Below are 23,341 nucleotides of genomic sequence, written 5' to 3' on the forward strand. Positions count from 1 at the left end.
AATCAAGATGCTTTGTGGCCAGCTGTTCACTATCAATTCAGAGATGTGTCATGACTACCTATACAAAATACTGCATAGGAACCCTGAAATTATATGGTTTGAAAATGGTCTTAAGAAAACTTTTTTCCACTCATATCTATAGCCTTGCTTTTCTCTATCAAGCTGTAAAGTCAAAGATCTAGAGGGTGTTACTTGATTTTTTCCATGTCTAAAATAGGAAGACAAAAAGGCTTGGATTTCATGTGTTTGGTTCACTGTGGTCCCTACAGATTCATAACTAAGGTCGATGCCATCCAGCCATCTCACCCTCTGTCATCCCCTTCTCCTCCTGTCCCCAATCCCTCCCAGCATCAGGGTCTTTTCCAATGAGTCAACTCTTCACATGAGGCAGCCAAAGTATTGGAGTTTCAGCTTCAGCATCAGTCCTTCCAGTGAACACCCAGGACTGATCTCCTTGCAGTCCAAGGGACTCTCAAGAGTCTTCTCCAACACCGCAGTTCAAAAGCATCAATTCTTCAGTGCTCAGCTTTCTTTATAATCCAACTCTCACATCCGTAGATGACCACCGGAAACACCATAGCCTTGACTAGATGGACCTTTGTTGGCAAAGTAATGTCTCTGCTTTTTAATATGCTATCTAGGTTGGTCATATCTTTCCTTCCAAGGAGTAAGTATATTTTAATTTCATGGCTGCAATCACCATCTGCAGTGATTTTGGAGCCCAAAAAAATAAAGTCTGACACTGTTTCCACTGTTTCCCCATCTATTTGCCATGAAGTGATGGGACCAGATGCCATGATCTTAGTTTTTTGAGTGTTGAGCTTTAAGCCAACTTTTTCACTCTCCTCTTTCACTTTCATCAAGAGGCTTTTTAGTTCCTCTTCACTTTCTGCCCTAAGGGTGGTGTCGTCTGCATATCAGGTTATTGATATTTCTCCCAGCAATCTTGATTCCAGCTTGTGCTTCTTCCAGCCCAGCATTTCTCATGATGTACTCTGCATATAAGTTGTTCAGCCATGTCTAAATCTTTGCAACCCCATGGACTGCAACACACTAGGCTTCCCTGTCCTTCACTATCTCCTGGAGTTTGCTCAAACTCATGTCCATTGAGTCAGTGATGCTGTTCAACCATCTCATCTTCTGCCGTCCCCTTCTCCTCCTGCCTTCAATCATTCGCAGCATCAGGGTCCTTTCCAATGAGTTGGCTCTTGGCATCAGGTGGCTAAAGTATTGGAGCTTCAACTTCAGCATCAGTCTTTCCAATGAATATTCAGGGTTGATTTCCTTTAGGATTTACTGGTTTTATCTCCTTGCAGTCCAAGGGGACTATCAAGAGTTTTCTCCAGCAACACATTATTGTTCTTTGGAGCTCAGCCTTCTTTATGACCCAACTCTCACATCCATACATGACTACTGGAAAAATCATAGCTTTGACTATATGGACCTTTGCCAGCAAAGTGATGTCTTTGTTTTTTAATATGCTCTCTAGGTTTATCATAGCTTTCCTTTCAGTACACTCTAGGTCACCATTCTTTTGTTGTCCTGGCCCCCAGCAGATGAGCCTACAGTAGCATCCTTAGAGAGAAGAGCTGAGCATAACAGTATGTCTGCACTTCCCAAGGCAAGACTCTGAGTCCTTTTACATGCTAAGTTGTAAAGCACAAGTAGAAAGACAAATGCGTCTACTAGGAGCCCATCCCTCTGCCGGATGTGAGGAGCAGAGTAGGGCACAGGATGCCCCTTGCCCTGCCTTTGTGGAGCTCTTGTTCTAATGGTGGGAGGCAAACAAGAAACTCGTTAATGAATACACAAACTGGATAACTTCAGACAGTGTTCAAGTGTCACCAAGGGAAGGATCTGAGGACCTTATGGAGAGTGACAGGGTGATGGTGAGAAGACTTCAGATATGGTGTGACCAGAGCTGGCCTTTCTGAGGAAGTAACACCTGAAGTAAAGCCTGAAAAATGTGAGGAAGCCACTCATGTAATAACAGAATAGTTCAAGCACAGAAAAAAATCCAAATAATGACAAAATCAGAAATGACCAGTTGCCTATATCTCCACATTCTGATGAGAATGAGTTTGTATATTATGAAAAGGGATCATATCTAATTGCCATATTATTTTTTGACAAGATCATTGAGTTTTGGGGAGGAAAATTATGACATTCTGGTTATTTCTTAAATGAATAAATCCTATAATATAGATTTGACTCCTTTCATAGCTCTGGACTGAGCAGAAGGAAAATTTTTATTTGATTGCTATGAGGCTTCAAACCAAGAAACAATGACAAAAAGCACTGACTGATCCAAGAACATTAATGCCTGTATCATATTTGATCTCTGTATTTTTATATAAATAATCAAATGGAGCCAGAATCTAGGGCACTTAAATAAACCAATTTAATTATTTTAAAATATTGCTGAAAAGAATCCCAAGATGTGATGGAAAATTGTTTACTATTCCCATTACACATTTGAGAAGAAAATTTGCACCTATTTTTCCCAAGTAATATTTCAAGATTTCTTTCTCATGGAAGAAATATTTTGGTTTACTTCAAAGGTAATTAAGGAATAAGATGTTAGTGGATGTCCCTTGAGATAAGCTATTCTCTCTGGAATTCATCCTGACACTTTCTGTTTCATGCTGGTCCATCTGATACTGATCTTGAGAGAATCATTCTGTTAGTTACTTATGCTGATTTTTATTTAGTGAAAACAAAGTATAAGCTTTACAGCTGCTGAAGAAGAGCAGAAGGCTTGCTTAGTTAATTACTGTTAAGTCATTTCTTACCAAGTAGATCGTACATGATACTACTGTTTTGTGGTTTAAGGCAAACCTAAGTTCTGATTATTTGTGTGTGTGGTATAATATATATGGGCTTCCCTGGTGGCTCAGATGGTAAAGAATCTGCCTGCAGTGCAGGAGACCTACATTTGATCCCTAAGTCGGGAAGATATCCTGGAGAAGGAATGGCTATCCACTCCAGTACCCACCCATTCTCTTGCATTGAGAATCCCATGGACAGCGGAGCCTGGCAGGCTACAGGCCAAGGGGTCACAAAGAGTTGGAGATGCTGAGTGACTAACAGTCTAATACACATAATAAAAGGTACCATTTTCACCACTTTTAAGTGTACAGTTCCGTGACATTGAGAGGGTACATCTGGGGGCAGCCATTACCACCATCTATCTCTGGACCCCATGGACTGTAGCCCACCAGGCTCCTCTGTCCACGGGATTTCCCAGGCAAGAATACTGGAGTGGGTTGCCATTCCCTCCTCCAGGGGGTCTTCCCCACCCAGGGATCTAACCTGTGTCTCCCCAGGCTCCTGTACGGCAGGCAGATTCTTTACCGCTGAGCCACCTGGAAAGTCCCTGGAGCTTTTTAATCTTCCTGACGTTTTGTAGCCATTAAACATTAATTCTCCATTCCCTCATCCCCTTAGCCTCTGACAACCACCATTCTACTTTATGTCTTTATGGTTTTAACTGTTCTGTGTGTGTATTAGTCACTCAATCGTGTCTGACTCTGTGCAACCCCATGGACTATAGCCTGCCAATCTCCTCTTGTCCATGGGATTCTCCAGGTAAAAATACTGGAGTGGATTGGCATTTACCTTCGCCAGGGGCTCTTCCTGATTCAGGGATGGAACCTGGGTCTCCTACATTCGCAGCTGGACTCTTTGCCATGTGAACCAACAGGGAAGCCCTTTAACTATTCCAGATACCTTATAAAGTAGAATCATGTATTATTTGTCCTTTTGTGTCTGGTTTATTTCAGTTGTCAAGGTTCATCCACACTGTAGCATGTATCAGAATTCCATTCCTTTTTAAGGCTGAGAAACAGTCTACATTGTGTGCAGATAACACAGTTTGAATTTAGTCTTTCATTCGTCAATGAACATCGGGTTATTTCTACCTTTTGACTACTATAAATAATGCTGCTGTGAACATGGGTGTACAAGTATCCGTTCAAGCCTGTCTTCAACCGGTACATCCTTTAGAAGCAGAATTCCTGGATCACATGATAATTCTTTAATTTTTTGAGGAACCACTCACCACACTGTCTTCTACCTAATTATGTTTTATATTTTAGTAGTGGGAGACCACTTGACATAATAGACCAGGGCCCTGGTAGTAAAAATCCATACACAGATTCAAATCACAGCTGTGCCACAAACTAGCCATCTGTGTATTTTTATGTGAAAAATCAAAGGAGATATAGCCTGATCAACCATCGAACACAAGAGTCAATCTGACTAATTATAAATGTTCTAAAAGGAAATTCCATATAAAAGGTCCCCAAATTAAATAATTACTAGTGAATTAATTTGGAAAAAATCCTTCTATTGCACAAGTTATTAAATCTCTGTAAGCTCAGTTTCTTCATATATAAAATGCAAGTTAATTGGACATATACTTCACTGGGTCATTGTGAGGGCAGACGAAACTAATGCAGGTAAAATGCTCAGCAAGGTATCTCATATAAAGTAACCACCCACTTAATGCTAGTTATAACATTGTTTACCAGTATCAGAGTCTCTGAGCATGAATTCTTTTAAGTATTTCTACTTTGGAAAGACACAGCATTGATGACATGCAACTGTGTAGATGCCATAGTTAATATGACCTATTCACAATTCCGTCAACAGAGTTGGATTGCCAGATGGCAGAGCTTATGAATTCTGTGAAAACCTATGTAAGTCCTCTGAAAAGAAGCCAAATTATTAACTTCATGAAAACATAATCTCATCTGGTTTTTCTTTGATCTCTTCTGGGGTAATGATATTTTTGTTTAAGGCAAAATCATGAACTCATTGGGTTGAAAAATCAATAAATTAACTTCCTCTGATTTAAGTCCAAAGTAGATTAAGTAATCCCATTTGACCAGACATTGTGACCATTTTCCCCCAAAACCAACTACCATGGGGATACCATGAGAAATGAGGAATAATACAGAAAAACTTTCTAAGTTTCCTGAAAGAAAAGAAATACAGGTAGTACTTGTTATTAATGTTTATAACTTGTTCGTTATATCTGCTTTATTTCCTCTCTTTGAATGTTGCAGTTTTTGTTTTTGCTTGTTTTATTAAAAGATTAGCATTTTCAAAGCCCAGTTGTTGAGGTTTTCAGGCTGACTTATGGAAAGAAATTCTTTAACGCAGGAGAAAGTGGACTTGGTTATAATTCAGGGTCTGGGCAACAGAAAAGGATCTTGTAATCACTGCAAGTTGTATGTGTTTCCAAGCACATACAAATCATGTAGAGGTGATGGGGTAGGTTTAGTTAAACCAAGAGACAACCTTCTTCTGGAGGACTGTAGCTGAGAAAAGCTGGCCTTACATTAAAAAGGCTCTACAAAGAGTACATCGATGCTGAGTTTGCAGAGAGCTCAATTATTGCATTGTTCTTTGGACTTGCTGCAAACTCAGTGTTCCGCTTTCATTTGGCATCACTCGTCTCCTAGGATGTGTGTGACTGCTTCCAGTTTTCCTACATCTTCTTTGAGGACAGAGGCAATGGGTCCTTCAAAATGTTGGGCCAAAAAAATTGGCCACAGATTTGCAATCCAAAAGAAATGGGAGGTTACTGAATTGATTCCAGCCCTGAAGGACTTTCAGACTCTTCCTTGTTATTTTAATGTCCCAGTGGGGTAGGCAAATGAATTTCAGATTTCCCCCTCTCAAACTTGAGTAATGTTGTCTGATATTATTTAGTATTTTGTGTAAAATGGTTGGGAAAGTAAAATGAACATTTCCCTAGTGAGAACTGGCTCCTTAAAACCATTATCTTGGACAGTCTAACATTTAGTTAAAGGATTTGTCATAAATAATCTCAGATCCAGTTGTTTATGGCAACAAACACTTTTAATTTGGGAGGGCTTTATTTCCCCTGTCCTAAGGTATCAGAAGAGTCAGGGAGAAACAGGCTAGACAGAGCCAAGAAAACAGACATCAAAGACAGAGGCAGTGCTTCCAATTTGCATGTTTCCCGAGCAGTGAGTTAGAAAAACGCGTTTGGGAGAATCTACGCAAACAAATTTAGGCAACTTACATCCTGCCTTTGGAGATTCACAGTGCTTATGAGCATAATAATGGCTCTGAAATGTGCAACAATATCAAAATCTCAGTACTTTGATAATTTTTAAACTTATTTCAAAATTAAATCAGGTTGTGGAAAACCTTTTAATACCTTGTGGCAAATAATTCTCTGTGGATCTCAATTTGGGAAGCAAAAGGTCATGATCATGAGCACTTTCTATTGGAAACATCGTTTCTTCCCATTTCTCCCTTTCTTCCTCCCTTCCCTGATTTAAGAGCTTGCAGAGTCTCCACATCTGAAAAGCGATGATGTTCTTCTGTCAAGTCTCCTGCCTACAAGTTTTTCAGGCAACACAATGCATGTTTATGGAGGTTAATGAGTAAAACAGAGGGTAGCTCTGTTTAATGGTGGGATGCTTCCAGTCCAGATGGGAATTAGGTTGGGAGATAACTGCTTTTGAGTTTTTAAAGAACATTTTAGTTCAGAGTGTCTTATGCACTAAGTATGTTGAAGCAGTTACTCATTCTTAAACAATCATGCTGTACTAACTTTTTATCCTATCCAAAGTTACAGACTTTTTTTTTTCACTTTGAAACTAACCTAGGTTGAAAAATTAAATTGGTTAGCTGGCTTCAATATTCAGCAACTACTTCAATGAAAATGGGAGTGAAGGCCTTCAGAGAAGCTGACTTCTGTTATATGGGCTTCCCAAGTGGCGCTAGTGGTAAAGACCCTGCCTGCCAGTGCATGAAAACATAATCTCAGGTTTGATCCCTGGGTCAGGAAGATCCCCTGGGGGAGGAAATGGCAACCCACTCGTTTTCTGGCCTGGAGAACCCCATGGACAGAGGTGGGCTACAGTCCATACGGTCTCAAAGAGTCAGACATGACTGAAGCGACTTAGCACACATGCATGTGGCCTTGCAAGTATAAATTTAATTACAGAGACCCAGCACTTTACCAATCCAGGTTCTATGAATTATACTGGGATTTCAACTATACGTTGCTCTGGGGCCGTTTGTGGAAATTTTTTTTTGTAAACACACGCACACAATGATGGAATTATATTCCTCTTAAAATAGGACACAGCACAATTTGTATGGTTGAAAGGACTGAAAAAACTATGGTTATAGATTTTGAATTCACTAGACTGGCAGAGGCTTTTTTTTTCCCCCTCCTGAACTATTTCTTCTTTCCTTCCTAGAGGCATATTTACAGTACAATAAGTGATATTAACCTTGTTCTACACTTGAGTTACCTATGTTTTTTGTTATTTCTAAGAAGAGTTGAAAGCAGGAGTTGGTATGCTCTTCCTGTGGTGGGCCCCACAGTAAATATTCTGTGCTGTGCTGTTCAGCCTCTGTCACAATGACTCACTCTGCTGTAGCCACATGAAGGCAGCCACAGGCAGTGAGGAGACTAACAAATATGGCCCTGTTTCAATAACACTTTTACTTGTAGACACTGAAATTTGAATTTTACATCATATTCACTTGTCATAAAATATTTTGATTTTCCAAACGTTTAAAAATATGAAAGCCATTTTTAGCTTATGAGCCATATAAAAATAAATAGAGGGGGGGATTTAACCTGCATGGCATGTTGTACTAACCCTTGCTCTAAAGCATCCTGAAGGCATTTATTTATGTGTGCCAGGGGCTCATCTGATATCCATTCATAACCATCGAGCTGTCACTAAAAGATTGTGTAAGAAGACTGACATCTGTTCTCTACAGATGCTTAACAAAGGCAGGCTTCACAGACTCTTTTTTTTCATCAGTTTGAGTCAGTAGAAGTACTTGGACCGATAAATCTACTATTTTAGAGAATAAATTATATTATTTTTGTAAATATATGCATTATTTGGTAGCCTAGATTCAAATCAGTGTAATTCACTTGAAATGTCATTAAGTAGTTTATTTCCTACAAGGGACATTTAGTCAACTGAGAGGCATCCAACAATTGGGGGTATTGATCCCCTATCCTGCCCCAACTTCTACTTCCTGATTTGTTCTAAAGAAATAGCCAGTGTATTTCTGACTTTTGAACCAATTCATGAATTGGGGTCCAGGCAGCAGAAAAAGAAGCTGTTGGTGCCCATTGCTTGGTCTTGGCATGAGTAGTTAGTGTCAGGAAAGCCCCGACTCCCTGGGGTACCGTGTTTCATAAAAGGGAAGTGCTGACTATGCAGGCAAATGCCATCAATTGGCCTTGAAAGCTGCGTTCCTGGAGAAGTTTCAAGTATTTCCTTAAAGGACCTGCCAAGCTCCACATGTATTAGTGGCAATCATTTGCTGCCAAACAGTTGGATGATAAAGGACTAGGGAAGCAGCTAAGTGATTTTTTTTATCAGTGGATCATCGGTGAAATGTTCTAGAGTAGACCTTCAACCTTAAACATTGTGGTGTCAGTTAAGCCACAGGTTAATTCAGTGGCTTCTAGACACCCTCTGTGAACAAATACAATGTTTTTCTTAGTCTGTGGTGAAAGGAGAAAAACAAGAGCAATGTAGTAAGTTTCTCATAAGGTAACACTAGTAAAAAATTTAAGTATACCTTTTTTCTTGTGTGCGTCTAGTATTTACGGATTGTGGAAATACAATTTTTTTTCACAATAAGAACTTAGAGAAGTGACTTGTCTCTCTGATCTCCCGTTTTCTCACATGTAAATGGGTGCTAATAATAGTATCTGCCTCAAATATATTTTGTAGGAATAAAAAGATTATCCATAAAAAGTGTTTAGCTCACTGCCTAGCACATACTAACTGCTCATAAAGAGTTATTACTGCTGTTATCATGATCTCTATAATTTTTAATGTTCTTACTTAACAAACAAAAAATAAAAGCTACCCAATGTTAGTTTTCCTTTTCTTCCCTAATTTTTGTTTGCTGTTTTTAAGGTGGATAGGATTTTCTGATCTGTAAAATCCAAAAATACAATTGTAATTTTTAATCAGTACTATGTACTGATTAATCAGTACATATTAATCAGTACCACTGAAGAGGCTGAAATAGGGGAAAAAAAAAAAGAGGTGGCGTCTTTTAATTGGAACAGTTATATTCATTTGAAGTGAAAGTTGGTGGTCCCTGGGCTAACCTAATGGGAGATGGAAAGCTGAGAGTTTATTCAACATGTATTTTCAATATAAAATAATTGAGAGTTACTGACAGATTGAATGTGGACTAAGGAAAGAACGATATCAAGAATGAATTCTAGGATTTGCTTCAGTAGGCAAGTAGATGGCTGTGACATTTTGCTAAGATGCAAGAGGAGGGGTGCTGAGGGGTGGGGACATGTTTAGGCATAGTTAAGAGTTCTCAGTTGGATACATAAAATGACTGTGTATAAAATGCTGATGTCACATAGGAAGCTGAGATGAGTGGAAAAGTCTGGGTTAGAGATATAAAGACATGGTTTTAAATTTTACTGACATAGATGAGTCTGCCTTGGGAGAGTGGAGAGTAAGGAGAAACAGAGGAGGAGAACCCTAGTATTTAGCAGTCAGGCAGAGGAAAGCAATCAGCAAAGGAAATTAAGAAGGAACAGCCTGTGATATAAGAAAAACATGTGTTCTGAAATCTAAGAGAAGACTCTTTCAAGAAGGAAGTAGTTGCTTGTGTTGAACGATCCTGGGTGGTTGAGTAAAGTGAGATTTGGGTTTAATAAATTGGGATTCCCTCAGAAGAAATGGAGTAGCCACCATGGTCAACAAGAGTCCGAAATGCAGTATTTGGATGCAATCTCAATAAAAAACAGAATGATCTCTGTTCATTTCAAAGGCAAACCATTCAATATCACAGATATCCAAGCCTATGCCCCAACCAATATCGCTGAAGAAGCTGAAGTTGAACGGTTCCATGAAGACCTACAAGACCTTTTAGAACACCCAAAAAAGATGTCCTTTTCATTATAGGGGACTGGAATGCAAAAGTAGGAAGTCAAGAAACACCTGGAGTAACAGGCAAATTTGTCCTTGGAGTACAGAATGAAGCAGGGAAAGGCTAATAGAGTTTTGCCAAGAGAACACACTGGTCACAGCAAAACCCTCTTCCAATAACACAAGAGAAGACTCTACACATGGACATCACCAGATGGTCAACACCAAAATCAGACTGATTATATTCTTTGCAGCCAAAGATGGAGAAGCTCTATACAGTCAGGAAAACAAGACCGGGAGCTGACTGTGGCTCAGATCATGAACTCCTTACTGCCAAATTCAGACTTAAGTTGAAGAAAGTATGGAAAACAACTACCATTCATGTATGACCTAAATCAAATCCCTTATGACTGTACAGTGGAAGTGAGAAATATATTTAAGGGACTAGATCTGATAGAGTGCCTGATACTATGGATGGAGGTTCATGACATTGTACAGGAGACAGGGATCAAGACCATCCCCATAGAAAAGAAATGCAAAAAAGCAAAATGGTTGTCTGAGGAGGCCTTACAAATAACTGTGAAAAGAAGAGAAGTGAAAAGCAAAGGAGAAAAGGAAAGATATCCCCTTTTGAATGCAGAGTTCCAAAGAATAGCAAGGAGAGATAAGAAAGCCTTCCTCACCAATCAATGCAAAGAAATAGAGGAAATCAACAGAATGGGAAAGGCTTGAGATCTCTTCAAGAAAATGAGAGATAGCAAGGGAACATTTCATGTAAAGATGGGCTCAATAAAGGACAGAAATGGTATGGACCTAACAGAAGCAAAAGATATTAAGAAGAGGTGGCAAGAATACACAGAACAACTGTATAAAAAAGATCTTCACGACCCAGATAATGATGGTGTGATCACTCACCTAGAGCCAGATATCCTGGAATGTGAAGTCAAGTGGGCCTTAGGAAGCATCACTATGAACAAAGCTAGTGGAGATGATAGAATTCCAGTTGAGCTATTTCAAATCCTGAGAGATGATGCTGTGAAAATGCTGCACTCAATATGCCAGCATATTTGGAAAACTCATCAGTGGCCACAGGACTGAAAAGGTCAGTTTTCATTCCAATCCCAAAGAAAGGCAATGCCAAATAATGCTCAAACTACTGCACAATTGCACTCATCTCACACGTTAGTAAAGTAATGCTTAAAATTCTCCAAGCCAGGCTTCAGCAATACGTGAACCGTGAACTTACAGATATTCAAGCTAGTTTTAGAAAAGGCAGAGGAACCAGAGATCAAATTGCCAACATCCACTGGATCATCAAAAAAGCAAGAGAGTTCCAGAAAAACATCTTTTTCTGCTTTATTGACTATGCCAAAGCCTTTGACTGTGTGGATCACAATGAACTGTGGAAAATTCTGAAAGAGATGGGCATACCAGACCACCTGACCAGCCTGTTGAGAATCCAATATGCAGGTCAGGAAGCAACAGTTAGAACCGGACATGGAACAACAGACTGGTTCTAAATAGGAAATGAAGTACGTCAAGGCTGTATATTGTCACCCTGCTTATTTAACTTATATGCAGAGTACATCATGAGAAACGGTGGGCTGGATGAAGCACAAGCTGGAATCAAGATTGTTGGGAGAAATATCAATAACCTCAGATATGCAGACGACACCACCCTTATGGCAGAAAGTGAAGAGGAACTAGAGAGCCTCCTGATGAAAATGAAAGAGGAGAGTGAAAAAGTTGGCTTAAAGCTTCAACATTCAGAAAACTAAGATCATGGCACCTGGTCCTATCACTTCATGGCAAATAGATGGGGAAACAGTGGAAACAGTGTCAGACTTTATTTTTTGGGCTCCAAAGTCACTGCAGATGGTGATTGCAGCCAGGAAATTAAAAGACGCTTGCTCCTTGGAAGGAAAGTTACGACCAACCTAGAGAGCATATTAAAAAACAGAGACATTACTTTGCCAACAAAGGTCCGTCTAGTCAAGGCTATGGTTTTTCCAGTGGTCATGTATGGATGTAAGAGTTGGACTGTGAAGAAAGTTGAGCGCCAAAGAACTGATGCTTTTGAACTGTGGTGTTGGAGAAGACTGTTGAGAGTCCCTTGGACTGCAAGGAGATCCAACCAGTCCATCCTAAAGGAGATCAGTCCTGGGTGTTCATTGGAAGGACTGATGCTGAAGTGAAACTCCAATACTTTGGCCACCTGATGCAAAGAGTTGACTCATTGGAAAAGACCCTGATTCTGGGAGGGATTGGGGGCAGGAGGAGAAGGGGATGACAGAGGATGAGATGGTTGGATGGCATCACTGACTCTATGGACATGAGTTTGAGTAAAGTCCAGAAGTTGGTGATAGACAGGGAGGCCTGGTGTGCTGCGGTCCATGGGGTCGCAAAGTGTCAGACACAACTGAGCAACTGAACTAACTAACTGAACTAAAGTGGGATTAGGCAATCAGCAGGATCTAAGTGACACTGACAAAAGCAGTTCAAGTGGGAATGTGTAGACAACAGCCAGAGGCTAGGCAGTCAGCAATGTATGGGAGAGGAGGACATAGACACAAGCAAGTACAGTAAACCCTTTCAACAAGTTTGCTCTAGAGAGAAGCAGAGAAATGAGTCAAGCACTGAAGCTGAGTATGATGTTAAGGGAGGATTTTTTTTTAAGAGGAAATAGAAGAAGAAGTCTAAGTTGATAGTTCCTTCCCTTTTTGTTGGTTAATTCCCGTGAAATGATGAGACCAGAGTTGGCTTTATCCATGTTGGACCAGTGTAGGCACACAGGGTTTTGTATTCAGAAGGGCCCACACTTGGTCTGCACTGTCTGCATTTGTGTCTCTAACTTCTTACAAATTTCAGCTTAGAATTTATGTCTTGTGAGGTCTGATGGGATATTGGCCCCCAGGGCCTTGAAGACGCCTCACATGCTGCCTCCTCCCTAGGAAGGCTTCTAGGTGAGTTGCCAGGGCCCTCCTACCTCTGTCTACAACAGATTTGGGTGCTGAGGTGGGGGATGGCGGGGGTGAAGCACCTCCATGACATACTCAGGTAGGAAGTGTGGTAGTAGTCACTGCTCCAGGCTGGCAGTTTGGCAGGTGGTCAGCTGAACACTGTTGCTTGGAATCTCATCTACCTCCAACTTCCCCTCTTGAAACTGAGTAAATCATGGATTTTGATTTGGAAGCAAGTGATATGGTGATGAATCGAATTCAGATTGATTATATTCTTTGCAGTGAAAGATGAAGGAGCTCTATACAGTCAGCAAAAACAAGACAGGGGGCTGACTGTGGCTCAGATCATGAACTCCTTATTGCCAAATTCAGACTTAAGTTGAAGAAAGTAGGGAAAAACACTAGACCATTCAGGTATGACCTAAATCAAATCCCTTACATTTATACAGTGGAAGTGACAAATAGATTTCAACAGATTAGATCTGATGGACAGAGTGTCTGAAGAACTATGGATGGAAGTTCGTGACATTGTACAGGAGGCAGTGACCAAGACCATCCCCAAGAAAAAGAAATGCAAAAAGGCAAAATGGTTGTCTGAGGAGGCCTTACAAATAACTGTGAAAAGAAGAGAAGCAAAAGGCAAAGGAGAAAAGGAAAGATACACCAATGAAGATTTCCAAAGAATATCGAGGAGAGATAAGAAAGCCTTCCTCAGTGATCAATGCAAAGAAATAGAAGAAAACAATAGAATGGGAAAGCCAAGAGATCTCTTCAAGAAAATTAGAGATAGCAAGGGAACATTTCATGCAAATATGGGCACAGTAAAGGACAGAAATGGCATAGGCCTGACAGAAGCAGAAGATTTTAGAAGAGGTGGCAAGAATACACAGAAAAACTATACAGAAAAGATCTTCATGACCCAGATAATCACAATGGTGTGATCACTTACCTAGAACCAGACATCCTGGACTGAGAAGTCAAGCGGGCCTTACGAAGCATCACTATGAACAAAGCTAGTGGAGGTGATGGAATTCCAGTTGAGCTATTTAAAATCCTAAAAGATGATGCTATTAAAGTGCTGAACTTAATATGCTAGCAAATTTGGAAAACTCATCAGTGGCCACAGGACTGGAAAAGGTCAGTTTTCATTCCAATCCCAAAGAAAGGCAATGCCAAAGAATGCTCAAACTACCACACAACTGCACTCATTGCACAGGCTAGCAAAGTAATGTTCAAAATTCTCCAAGCCAGGCTTCAACAATACATGAACCATGAACTTCCAAATGTTCAAGCTGGATTTAGAAAAGGCTGAGGAACCAGAAATCAAATTGCCAACACCTGTTGTATCAAAAAAGCAAGCGAGTTCCAGAAAAGCATCTACTTCTGCTTAGTGACTATGCCAAAGTCTTTGACTGTGTGGGTCACAACAAACTGTGGAAAGTTCTTCAAGAGATGAGAATAGCAGACCACCTTATCTGCCTCCAGAGAAATCTGTATGCAGGTCAGGAAGCAACAGTTAGAACTGGGCGTGGAACAACAGACTGGTTCCAAATCAGGAAAGGAGTATGTCAAGGCTGTATACTGTCACCCTGCTTATTTAACTTATAAGCAGAATACATCATAAAAAACGCTGGGCTGGATGAAGCACAAGCTGGAATCAAGATTGCCCAGGAGAAATATCAATAACCTCAGATATGCAGATACCACCACCCTTATTGCAGAAAGCAAAGAAGAACTAAAGAGCCTCTTGATGAAAGTGAAAGAAGAGAGTAAAAAAGTTGGCTTAAAACTCAACATTCAGAAAACTGAGATGATGGGATCTGGTCTTATCACTTCATGACAAATAGACAGGGAAACAATGTAAACAGTGAGAGACTTTATTGTTTTGGGCTCCAAAATCACTGCAGATGGTGACTTCAGTCATGAATTTAAAAGATGCTTGCTCCTTGGAAGAAAAGCTATGACTAACCTAGACAGCATATTAAAAAGCAGAGACACTACTTTGCCAACAAAGGTCTGTCTAGTCAAAGCTATGGTTTTTCCAGTAGTCACGTATGGATGTGAGAGTTGGACCATAAAGAAAGCTGAGCGCGAAGATTTGATGCTTTTGAACTTTGGTGTTGGAGAAGGCTCTTGACAGTCCCGTGGACTGCAAGGAGATCCAAGCAGTTCATCCTAAAGGAAATCAGTCCTGAATATTCATTGGAGGGACTGATGCTGAAGCTGAAACTCCAATACTTTGGCCACCTGATGCAAAATGCTGACTCATTTTAAAGGACCATGATGCTGGGGAGGACTGTAGGCAGGAGGAGAAGGGGATGACAGAAGATGAGATGGTTGGATAGCATCACTGACTCAATCGACATGAGTTTAAGTACGATCCAGGAGTTGGTGATGGACAGGGAAGCCTGGTGTGCTGCAGTCCATAGGGTCACATTGTCCGACACAACTGAGCGACTATTGTGAACTGATAGGGAGATGTACTCACCACCCAGTAACTTTCTCATTAGGAGCAATGACAGAGGCCAACTACCATAATACCCTTTATCAACATATCAGCCTGTAGTTTAAATGTGACAGGCCTGAGGCACAGAAGGTTAAAGCACTGACCGGAAATAAGACAGCCACACATCTAGATCCTGAATCTTGATATAAAATAACTTTCATTTATTTCAGTTATAGATATCCTCCCACGATGGCCAACCAGAATTAATTTATAAATTGAAACAAACCTAGGGGATTGCTTTTCAGTAATAATACGTCAGACATTCATTAAAGGCCCAGCAGTGCATCCTGCTCTCTGAGAGCTGAGTCACTTCATTTCACAGGGGCATTCGTCTTCACATCTGCTATAGCCCACACGTATCCCTTAGACCACGTTATTGCTGACGTGTTACAGGTTCAATATATAACAGCTCTTCTTCCCTGGAGTAAATTGCACAATTTATCACCACTTGAGTTTACTTGTCTTCCTCTATTCATTTTGATTCTAAGGACAATTTCAATGACCTGCATCAATGTCTTTCACAATTTATTTCACGGCTGTAATCATGGTAACTGACTCACCCTTCAGCCTTTTTTTAGATGAACTTCATTGTATGATACCTTGTAGGATAACTTTGGTTTACCTTTATAAAATATTAAAGTCATTGCCACTTTGATAACTTCACTTTCTGTCCAGGGTATAACATAACAGGAAAAATGTTCTCAACTAAGGCTTGACTGAACATTGAAAAGCATTTCTACTGAAGTCTTAGGTGCCTAATTGATAACTGGAATTGGCTTGCTTGTTTGCACCAGTGCATTTCCACTGAAGACTACAGCCCCAGCTTTCCCTATGTTTAACATTCTAGTACAAAGGTAGATTAGATGAACTACACTGCAGCTATTCTGAGGAAATGTGTATTGAAAAGCAAGTTTTATAGTGATAAAAGTATTACACCTGAGTTGTAGAAAGCTTGGAAAATAAAGTCAGGAAGAAAAAACGTCACCCTCAATATCTCAACCTGTAGATAACTCTTGCTAATATTTTGGGGAGTTTCCATAACTGTCCTCATTCTTCATTCTGGCACCTCGCCTCTTTCTCACTCACTATATTTTTTTTTTCTTACTTTAATTTACTTATTTGTTAATTGTGTTTTTCTCCTCATCATAAAGTAAATTTCTTGAGGACAGGGATTTCTGTCCATTCTATTCGCTTTTATATCTTCAGTACCCAACTTGTTAAATAAATGAGTCCATTAAGTAGTGTTTATCTGTGCATGTGTATAAAAGGCATTTGATATATTTGAGATGATGCTTTACATGCTTCTGCATCTGCAGTTTCATTTATATCATGATAATGTGTTATAATTTCTTAAAATTCGTTAATTCTCAAAAGTTTAATTTAGTGGCTCTGCAGTTCTACAACTTGAGCAGCCTATAATTTAACTGCACAATTTTAAACATACCTAAATGACAAAATGCATGGATGCTCTCTTAGATTACAACTGCTTTTTTTTTTTTTTTAGTGTTTGATAATTTTTTAATCCTAAAGAAATATTTGTATGGCAGGAGACAAGAGACACTATTCCTTAGTTTGGAATAGTAAATCATCACTATAGTGAAATAATATTCAAAGCAGTTTGGTTTATTTATATGGGATTAATCTTAGGTATGCTGCTGCTGCTGCTAAGTCAATTCAGTCGTGTCCGACTCTGCGCAACCCCATAGACGGCAGCCCACCAGGCTCCACTGTCCCTGGGATTCTCCAGGCAAGAACACTGGAGTGGGTTGCCATTTCCTTCTCCAATGCATGCAACTGAAAAGTGAAAGTGAAGTTGCCCAGTCGTGTTTGACTCTTCGTGACCCCATGGACTGCAGCCTATCAGGACAGGCTTCTCTGTCCATGAGATTTTCCAGGCAAGAGTACTGGAGTAGGTTGCCATTTCCTTTTCCTAATCTTAGGTATGAATATTAACTTAAAAATAAATGTTCACTTGAATGAGTTGTGGAGATTTTTGTACCATTTGCTCAAAACTAACTTTTTTTTAATCACTTTTTGTGAAAACTGTTACATAAAAGTTGGAATTTTAAACAGTGTATGGTTAAGTGGCACAGTATATCCATGTGCAAATATCACCACTATCCATATCCAGAACTTTTTAATCATCCCAAGCAGAAACTCTGTACTTAAACATTGACTCCTCAATTCCCCCTCCCTCTAGCCCTTGGTTATCTGTATTCTATTTTCTTTCTTGATGAATGTGACTCTTCAAAGCTCCTCATTTAAGTATGATCATACAGTATTTCCTGTTTTGAGTCTGGATTATTCCACTTAGCATAATGTCTTCAAGTTTCATCCATGTTGTGTTAGAACTTCATTCTTTTTATAGCTGTATAATAGTCCAATGTACATATATACTACTTGTTTATCCATTTGTTGATGGACACTTGAGTTGTTTCCATCTTTGGGCTATGGTGGATAATACTAGATGAATATTGGTGCCCAAACACTCATTTGAGTTCTTGTCAATTCTTTGGTGTACATACCTAGGTGTGGACTTGCTCAGAGATGACTTATAGAGTTCAACCATTATAGGCATTTATCACATGGGGCTGCATTTACCCTTACATGATGGTGAAGAGTAAGATTTCTATTATGTTCAAAATATTTTTCCAGAAGGAACCCTGTAGTCAGCTAATGGCTAGATTTAGGACTGGGCGTGAATCCTTAGTCCATACATCACTGATGGACATGCCAGAGTTTTGCTTATCCTTACTGGAGCTAGTGCTTAGAAGACCAGGATCTATCATTTTATTTTTGTTCAAAATTTGCTGACATCAAGCATACTCAATCATCAGCAGATTCAGTTAAGGAGAAAGAAAGTACTTCCTGTTCATCGCCCTCCTCCAGCTGCTGAGTCAGGCACAGTGAATATACCAAGGAATTAGAGAACCTTCTCTTCAGGGATTTTAAAAACGCCTCTCCTGCTCTGCTTGACAATTTTCCCAAACGACTTTGTGAACAGTAGTACTACACATTCATGTGCTCTTCAGGTTCTAGGAATATTCAATTAGAGTTAGAAATCAGCCAATCTTTCTTGTGTATTTTAACATTTCATCATGTTTTTTTAAGAAATGCTTCTCACACATGCCATTTTTCGTACGCTTTGATATGTGGAAAGCATGCACTACTGTGTTAAGTAGTAGCCTGCTTACATATTGGAGTTAGACACTGCAAATTAGTTTTCTTGTATTAGTTTCTTCGGGCTCTGGTAGGAAGTATCACAAACAAACAATGGAACTCTTCACAGTTGTGGAGGCGAGGAGTCTGAAGTCAGGGTGTTGGTAGGGTCCTGCTCTGGATAGATCCTCTAGGGGCGTTTCCTCCCTTGCCTCCTCTAGCTTCTGGTGGCCCCAGGAGTTCTTTGGCTTGTGGCAGCATCACTACAATATCTGACTCTTTCTTTGCATGGTCTTCTGCGTCTGTGTGCAGACCTCTGTCTTCTTACAAGGGCACCAGCCATTGGTTTAGGGGCCAAGTCTACCTTACTCTGATACAACTTCATCCCTAACCTGGATGAAAATATGAGTCTGAAAATGGTTTTAAAAAACACTAGCCAAGGTCACAAAGCAAATATATGATAAATTGATGGCTATCTCTGATTCCTACTATTAAATTTCCAAAAGGAAAAAAAAAAAACCACCAAAACTCTTATTTATTGAGCATCTATTATATTCTTGATGCATTCCTAATATACTTTATCTCATTTAGTTCCCAGCACAGCCCTAGGAGAAGGCTATCTATTTTAAGGATGAGAAAAAATGGAAGCAAGACTTCCAGGGAGAGATGGTGAGTGAAACACATTCATCTCTTTCCAGTCCTCGGGAATCTGTAGGGTCACCTGTCTCTAAAAGTAGACAAGAAAGAGGGTGCTAATTAAGGAGGATTGCTTAGATATCTGTTCAAACACTGGCCAGGTCCTTCTACCACTTTGTCAAAAGAGAGAAACTAGTCATCTGTTTCCCAAACTGTTGTTTACCGTCTGGAGAGGAGGGAAAGACCTGGCCCACGGAGGGCCAACGGTGCTTCGTGGAGAAAGGAAGAATCAGATGAATGAACGCATGCTGCCGTGCACAGACCCTCGGCCCTCTTTCCCATTAGGCTCTGATCACATCGACACCAGGGGCCTCACTCCTCAGACAAAACTCCAGGTAGACAGTCTTTCCTGGAACTTTTGATCAACCCAAGATGGAAGATATAAGTTAATAAACATCAGAGTTTTCTAACTCAGCATCCTAGCCTTTGCTTTCTAGAGTCACACTTACTGTGAACAAGTTCCACCCTCATGCTCAGAACTTTCAGAAAGATGTTTAGGTTGCCCCACTTAAAAATGAACCCCACTTAAAAATGAACAGATAACCAAGGATTTTCTGACATATGGGAAAGGCTTCTAATAGGACTGACAGATACTAAAACACCTGAACAGGAAAAAAGCAACTTAAGGAAAACTATCAGAGAGATATGTGATACTGTGACAAAATTTTTAATGAAAAAATAGGATAACAAGAGAGCAACATTCATAGACCAAAAATTAGTGTAAGAGGAAAAAGTTACAACAATAGAAAATCTCAAAGAAGGCTTAGATAACAAATTTAAGGAAATTTCCCATAGTAATGAGCAAACAGATAGAAAACAGAAGGGTAAATATAAGAAAATTTAAGAGCCAGTCTAAGAATTATAGTTTCAAGTAACGGTAGGTACAAAAAGAGAGCAAGATAAAGGGAGGAAACTATCACTTACTAATTTAAGGGAAAAAGAAAAGCCCAGAACTTCTCCAGATTGAATGAACTTATCAAGTGGCCAGCACAACAAATAAGCCCACATAATCATGAAGTTTCAAAACACTCATCACAAATACACAATCCTGCAAGGTTCAGAGAAGACAACTGTTCATCAGAGGTCTGGCATCAAAATAGCTTTAGATTTAACAGTAACACCAAAAGAAATTAAGGAGGGCCAGGCCTCAAAATTTTGAAGGAAAATAATTTCCAGCCTAATATTCAATACTCAGACAAAATCTCAATTGAGTGTGAGGAGAATAAACTATTTTGCATATATGCTGCTGCTAAGTCGCTTTGGTTATGTCCGACTCTGTGCGACCCCATAGACGGCAGCCCACCAGGCTCCGCCGTCCCTGGGATTCTCCAGGCAAGAACACTGGAGTGGGCTGCCATTTCCTTCTCCAATTTTGCATATATACAAGACTTCAAAAACTAACCTCCCAAGCAATTCCCCTTCTTACGAAACTGTTACAGGATACGCTCCACGGAAATAAGAGAATCCAACAAAAGCGAGACAGTGCAGGCAATAAGCAGGGATTCTGTCATTAAAGAAAACCAATGAATGAAAACCCCAGGGGAGAGGGTGATAGGGACCCCAGGATGACAGCTGTCAAGCAAAAAGAATAAACAGTCTAGATTGAAGGGGTCTGGTAGAGATATTTTCAGGAAGATGATCATGTGGTTGATGCACTTGAACATGTTAAAGGATACTTAGACCACTAGAGAAGAGTTTGAGATTGAATTAGTAAAGATACAGAAAAGCAAACAAGTGCAAACAAGACAATTATTAACTCTGAGGGTGGGGGGAAATGTACAAGAAGGGAATACCAATTGTGGTTTACTACATGACTCAGGTGTGCATACTGTTTCCATACTCATAAAAATGGAAATATTGAATACTGATCTAATTGAAATCATTATATCAGGTACAGCTATCTTAGAAAGATGGGACCCTGTTGGAGTAAGGTTAAAAGACCAAGGAACTGAGTGAAATGCCTACCTGCCATCTTGAAAATTCATTAAGTAATTCCTAAAACTGACCAAACAATTATACTATTTAGATGATATGGTGGAAACTACTAAATTTATTAACTCAAAGAGGTAAGAGTGTTAGCTTCTTAGCCAGAAAAGATTGGAGAGTGAGACAAGTGGATCTCAGGACTAACATCAGTGTTTTATAATAAACCATTTAGAACTCTTTGACTTTTAAACCTGTTTATTCATGTAGAAAGACATAGATATATAACTTTGATAAAAATAATGTCTAAAAGACAGAAAAACTAATCAACATATCAGTCATTGTTATCTTTAGATGATTTTGTTTTTCTTATACTTTTTTTGTATTTTTATGATAAAAGTTTATTAGTTTTATATAAAGATATTCTTCATTATGAATAAGAAATTGAAGCTCAGAAATGTCCAATAAATTTCCTAATTCCATTTATCTTGTAAGTGGTGGAGCAAGGATTCCAGTGCAAGTCTTCCTGACTCAAATCATTTATCTTTCATCAAAGCATTCCATCTTCACTGAAAACCAAGACACAAAATTGTCATGCCACTATCTTTACTTCCCACTCTGAGGTTTCACTGAACCTCTTTCTATACCAAACACTTAACAGTTGATTGCTTTCATTTGTCTACTTATGTTCTTATATATATTTATACTCATTTAATTCCAAAAAGATTACTAAAGAATGGGTTCCAAATATATACACACTACAGAAAAATAAAAATGAGGCAGGGGCATTTGGTTATCCAGGTCTTGTGTTCTCACAAATACAACTGAATAAGTCATGCTGTTTCCTGAGGAGGTCACTTAGTCCCAAACTTATTTTGTCTTCCCATCAGTGCCTCCCACAGTCCTGGGCACAGAGATGCTCAGAGTCTTGGTTGATTTGACTTCCTAGCAAGGCTGTGGCTCCTAGAGGAGTGAATTGAACTTCTTTCCTCCTTGCCGTGACTGTCTTAAAAGGGCATAAGTAGCTTTTTTGGTAACTAAACATTTACCTAATTAATGGAAAACTGGTAAATTCCACCAAAAGAATTATTTTTAGCCAGGGCTTAATTTTTTCAGTCCTTTTATTCCCTTTTTGACAAAATGTGCAATGTCCATTCTTAAAAAATCAATGGGCAAAGTGACAGCGGGAGGTATACGGAAGGCATGATGAGGTACCCGGAAGATTGTAGCTTACCGTGAGTACCTTCCTGTTGCCATAGTGAGATACATTTACCTTTGTTTGATGATCATGCAGCACTGACAAAGCAAACATCCTTTGGCTCCTGCTGTTAATTATCCTTCAGTTCCTGGTGCGTGTTCATCCACAAGTCCTTTCTTAGGGCGGTTATTGGTTATGAGGTTGGTGGGGTGGAGAATGGCGGTTCTTGACGCTTCTGAGCTCAAAGAATGAGTAAATCAGTTCTTAAGGTGTTTGAGATCTAAATCCAGTGTCTACAGAGAAATCTAAAGTTGTCACATTCAGATGGAGACTTTACTGCCTACTCAAGAAGCAGCTTTTTAGTAATAGGTTGTTGGTAAGACATTTCTTAGGAGGTAACCATTTTATTTTTTTAATTAATTTTTTTAATTGAAGCATAGTTGATTTACAATAATGTGAGGAGGTACCTATTTTAAACAACAACACACTAGGAAGTCAATATGAAGAAACATCTTTAAAAAATTTCCTCCTAAGCCATATATATTCTGTTAAACTTTGGTGATGGTTCTTCCTTCGTTTAATAAGTATTGATTATATTGATTATGCATGTGCTACCCAACATGGCTCTAGGTGATATAGAGACCATAGTCAACAGGATGAACCCAGTGTCTGCCTTCAGAGAGGGTATTTTCTTGGTACTATCTGTCCTGTATGATGTGCCAGTATCATTTTGCCTAATGTTCTGGAGGAAAAAATTGGGTTGATACCAGTGATTCATCCAGTAATAGCAAAAACAGTAATAATGATATCTCTATTGAGTTCAAACAAAAAACCCTTGACAGGCACCTTTGATATGCCTTATTTCATCTAGTCCTCCTAATATCCTTAAAAGGGATACTAAACGCAATCAGTTTTACAGAGAAGAAAATGTAAACTTAGAGAGGTTAACTAACTTAAAGTTCATAGCTAGTAAACAGTG

General features: G+C 39.4%; 1 protein-coding gene across 2 annotated transcripts in view; it reads left to right on the forward strand.

The window, feature by feature from the left end:
* Positions 1-23,341, forward strand: part of STK32A (serine/threonine kinase 32A) — a 153,221-nt gene that overhangs the window by 11,625 nt on the left and 118,255 nt on the right. Inside the window, exon 1 of one of the 2 annotated variants that reach the window (XM_061151664.1) lies at positions 19,146-19,214. The exons of the other annotated variant lie outside the window; for it this stretch is intronic. Coding sequence (XP_061007647.1) covers positions 19,187-19,214 — 28 coding nt within the window. The 5' untranslated portion in view covers positions 19,146-19,186. Of the gene's footprint in view, positions 1-19,145; positions 19,215-23,341 lie in introns of those variants that run through there. 2 annotated transcript variants of the gene reach the window in all.

Source organism: Dama dama, chromosome 9 (assembly GCF_033118175.1).
Source record: "Dama dama isolate Ldn47 chromosome 9, ASM3311817v1, whole genome shotgun sequence".
Taxonomy (NCBI): domain Eukaryota; kingdom Metazoa; phylum Chordata; class Mammalia; order Artiodactyla; family Cervidae; genus Dama; species Dama dama.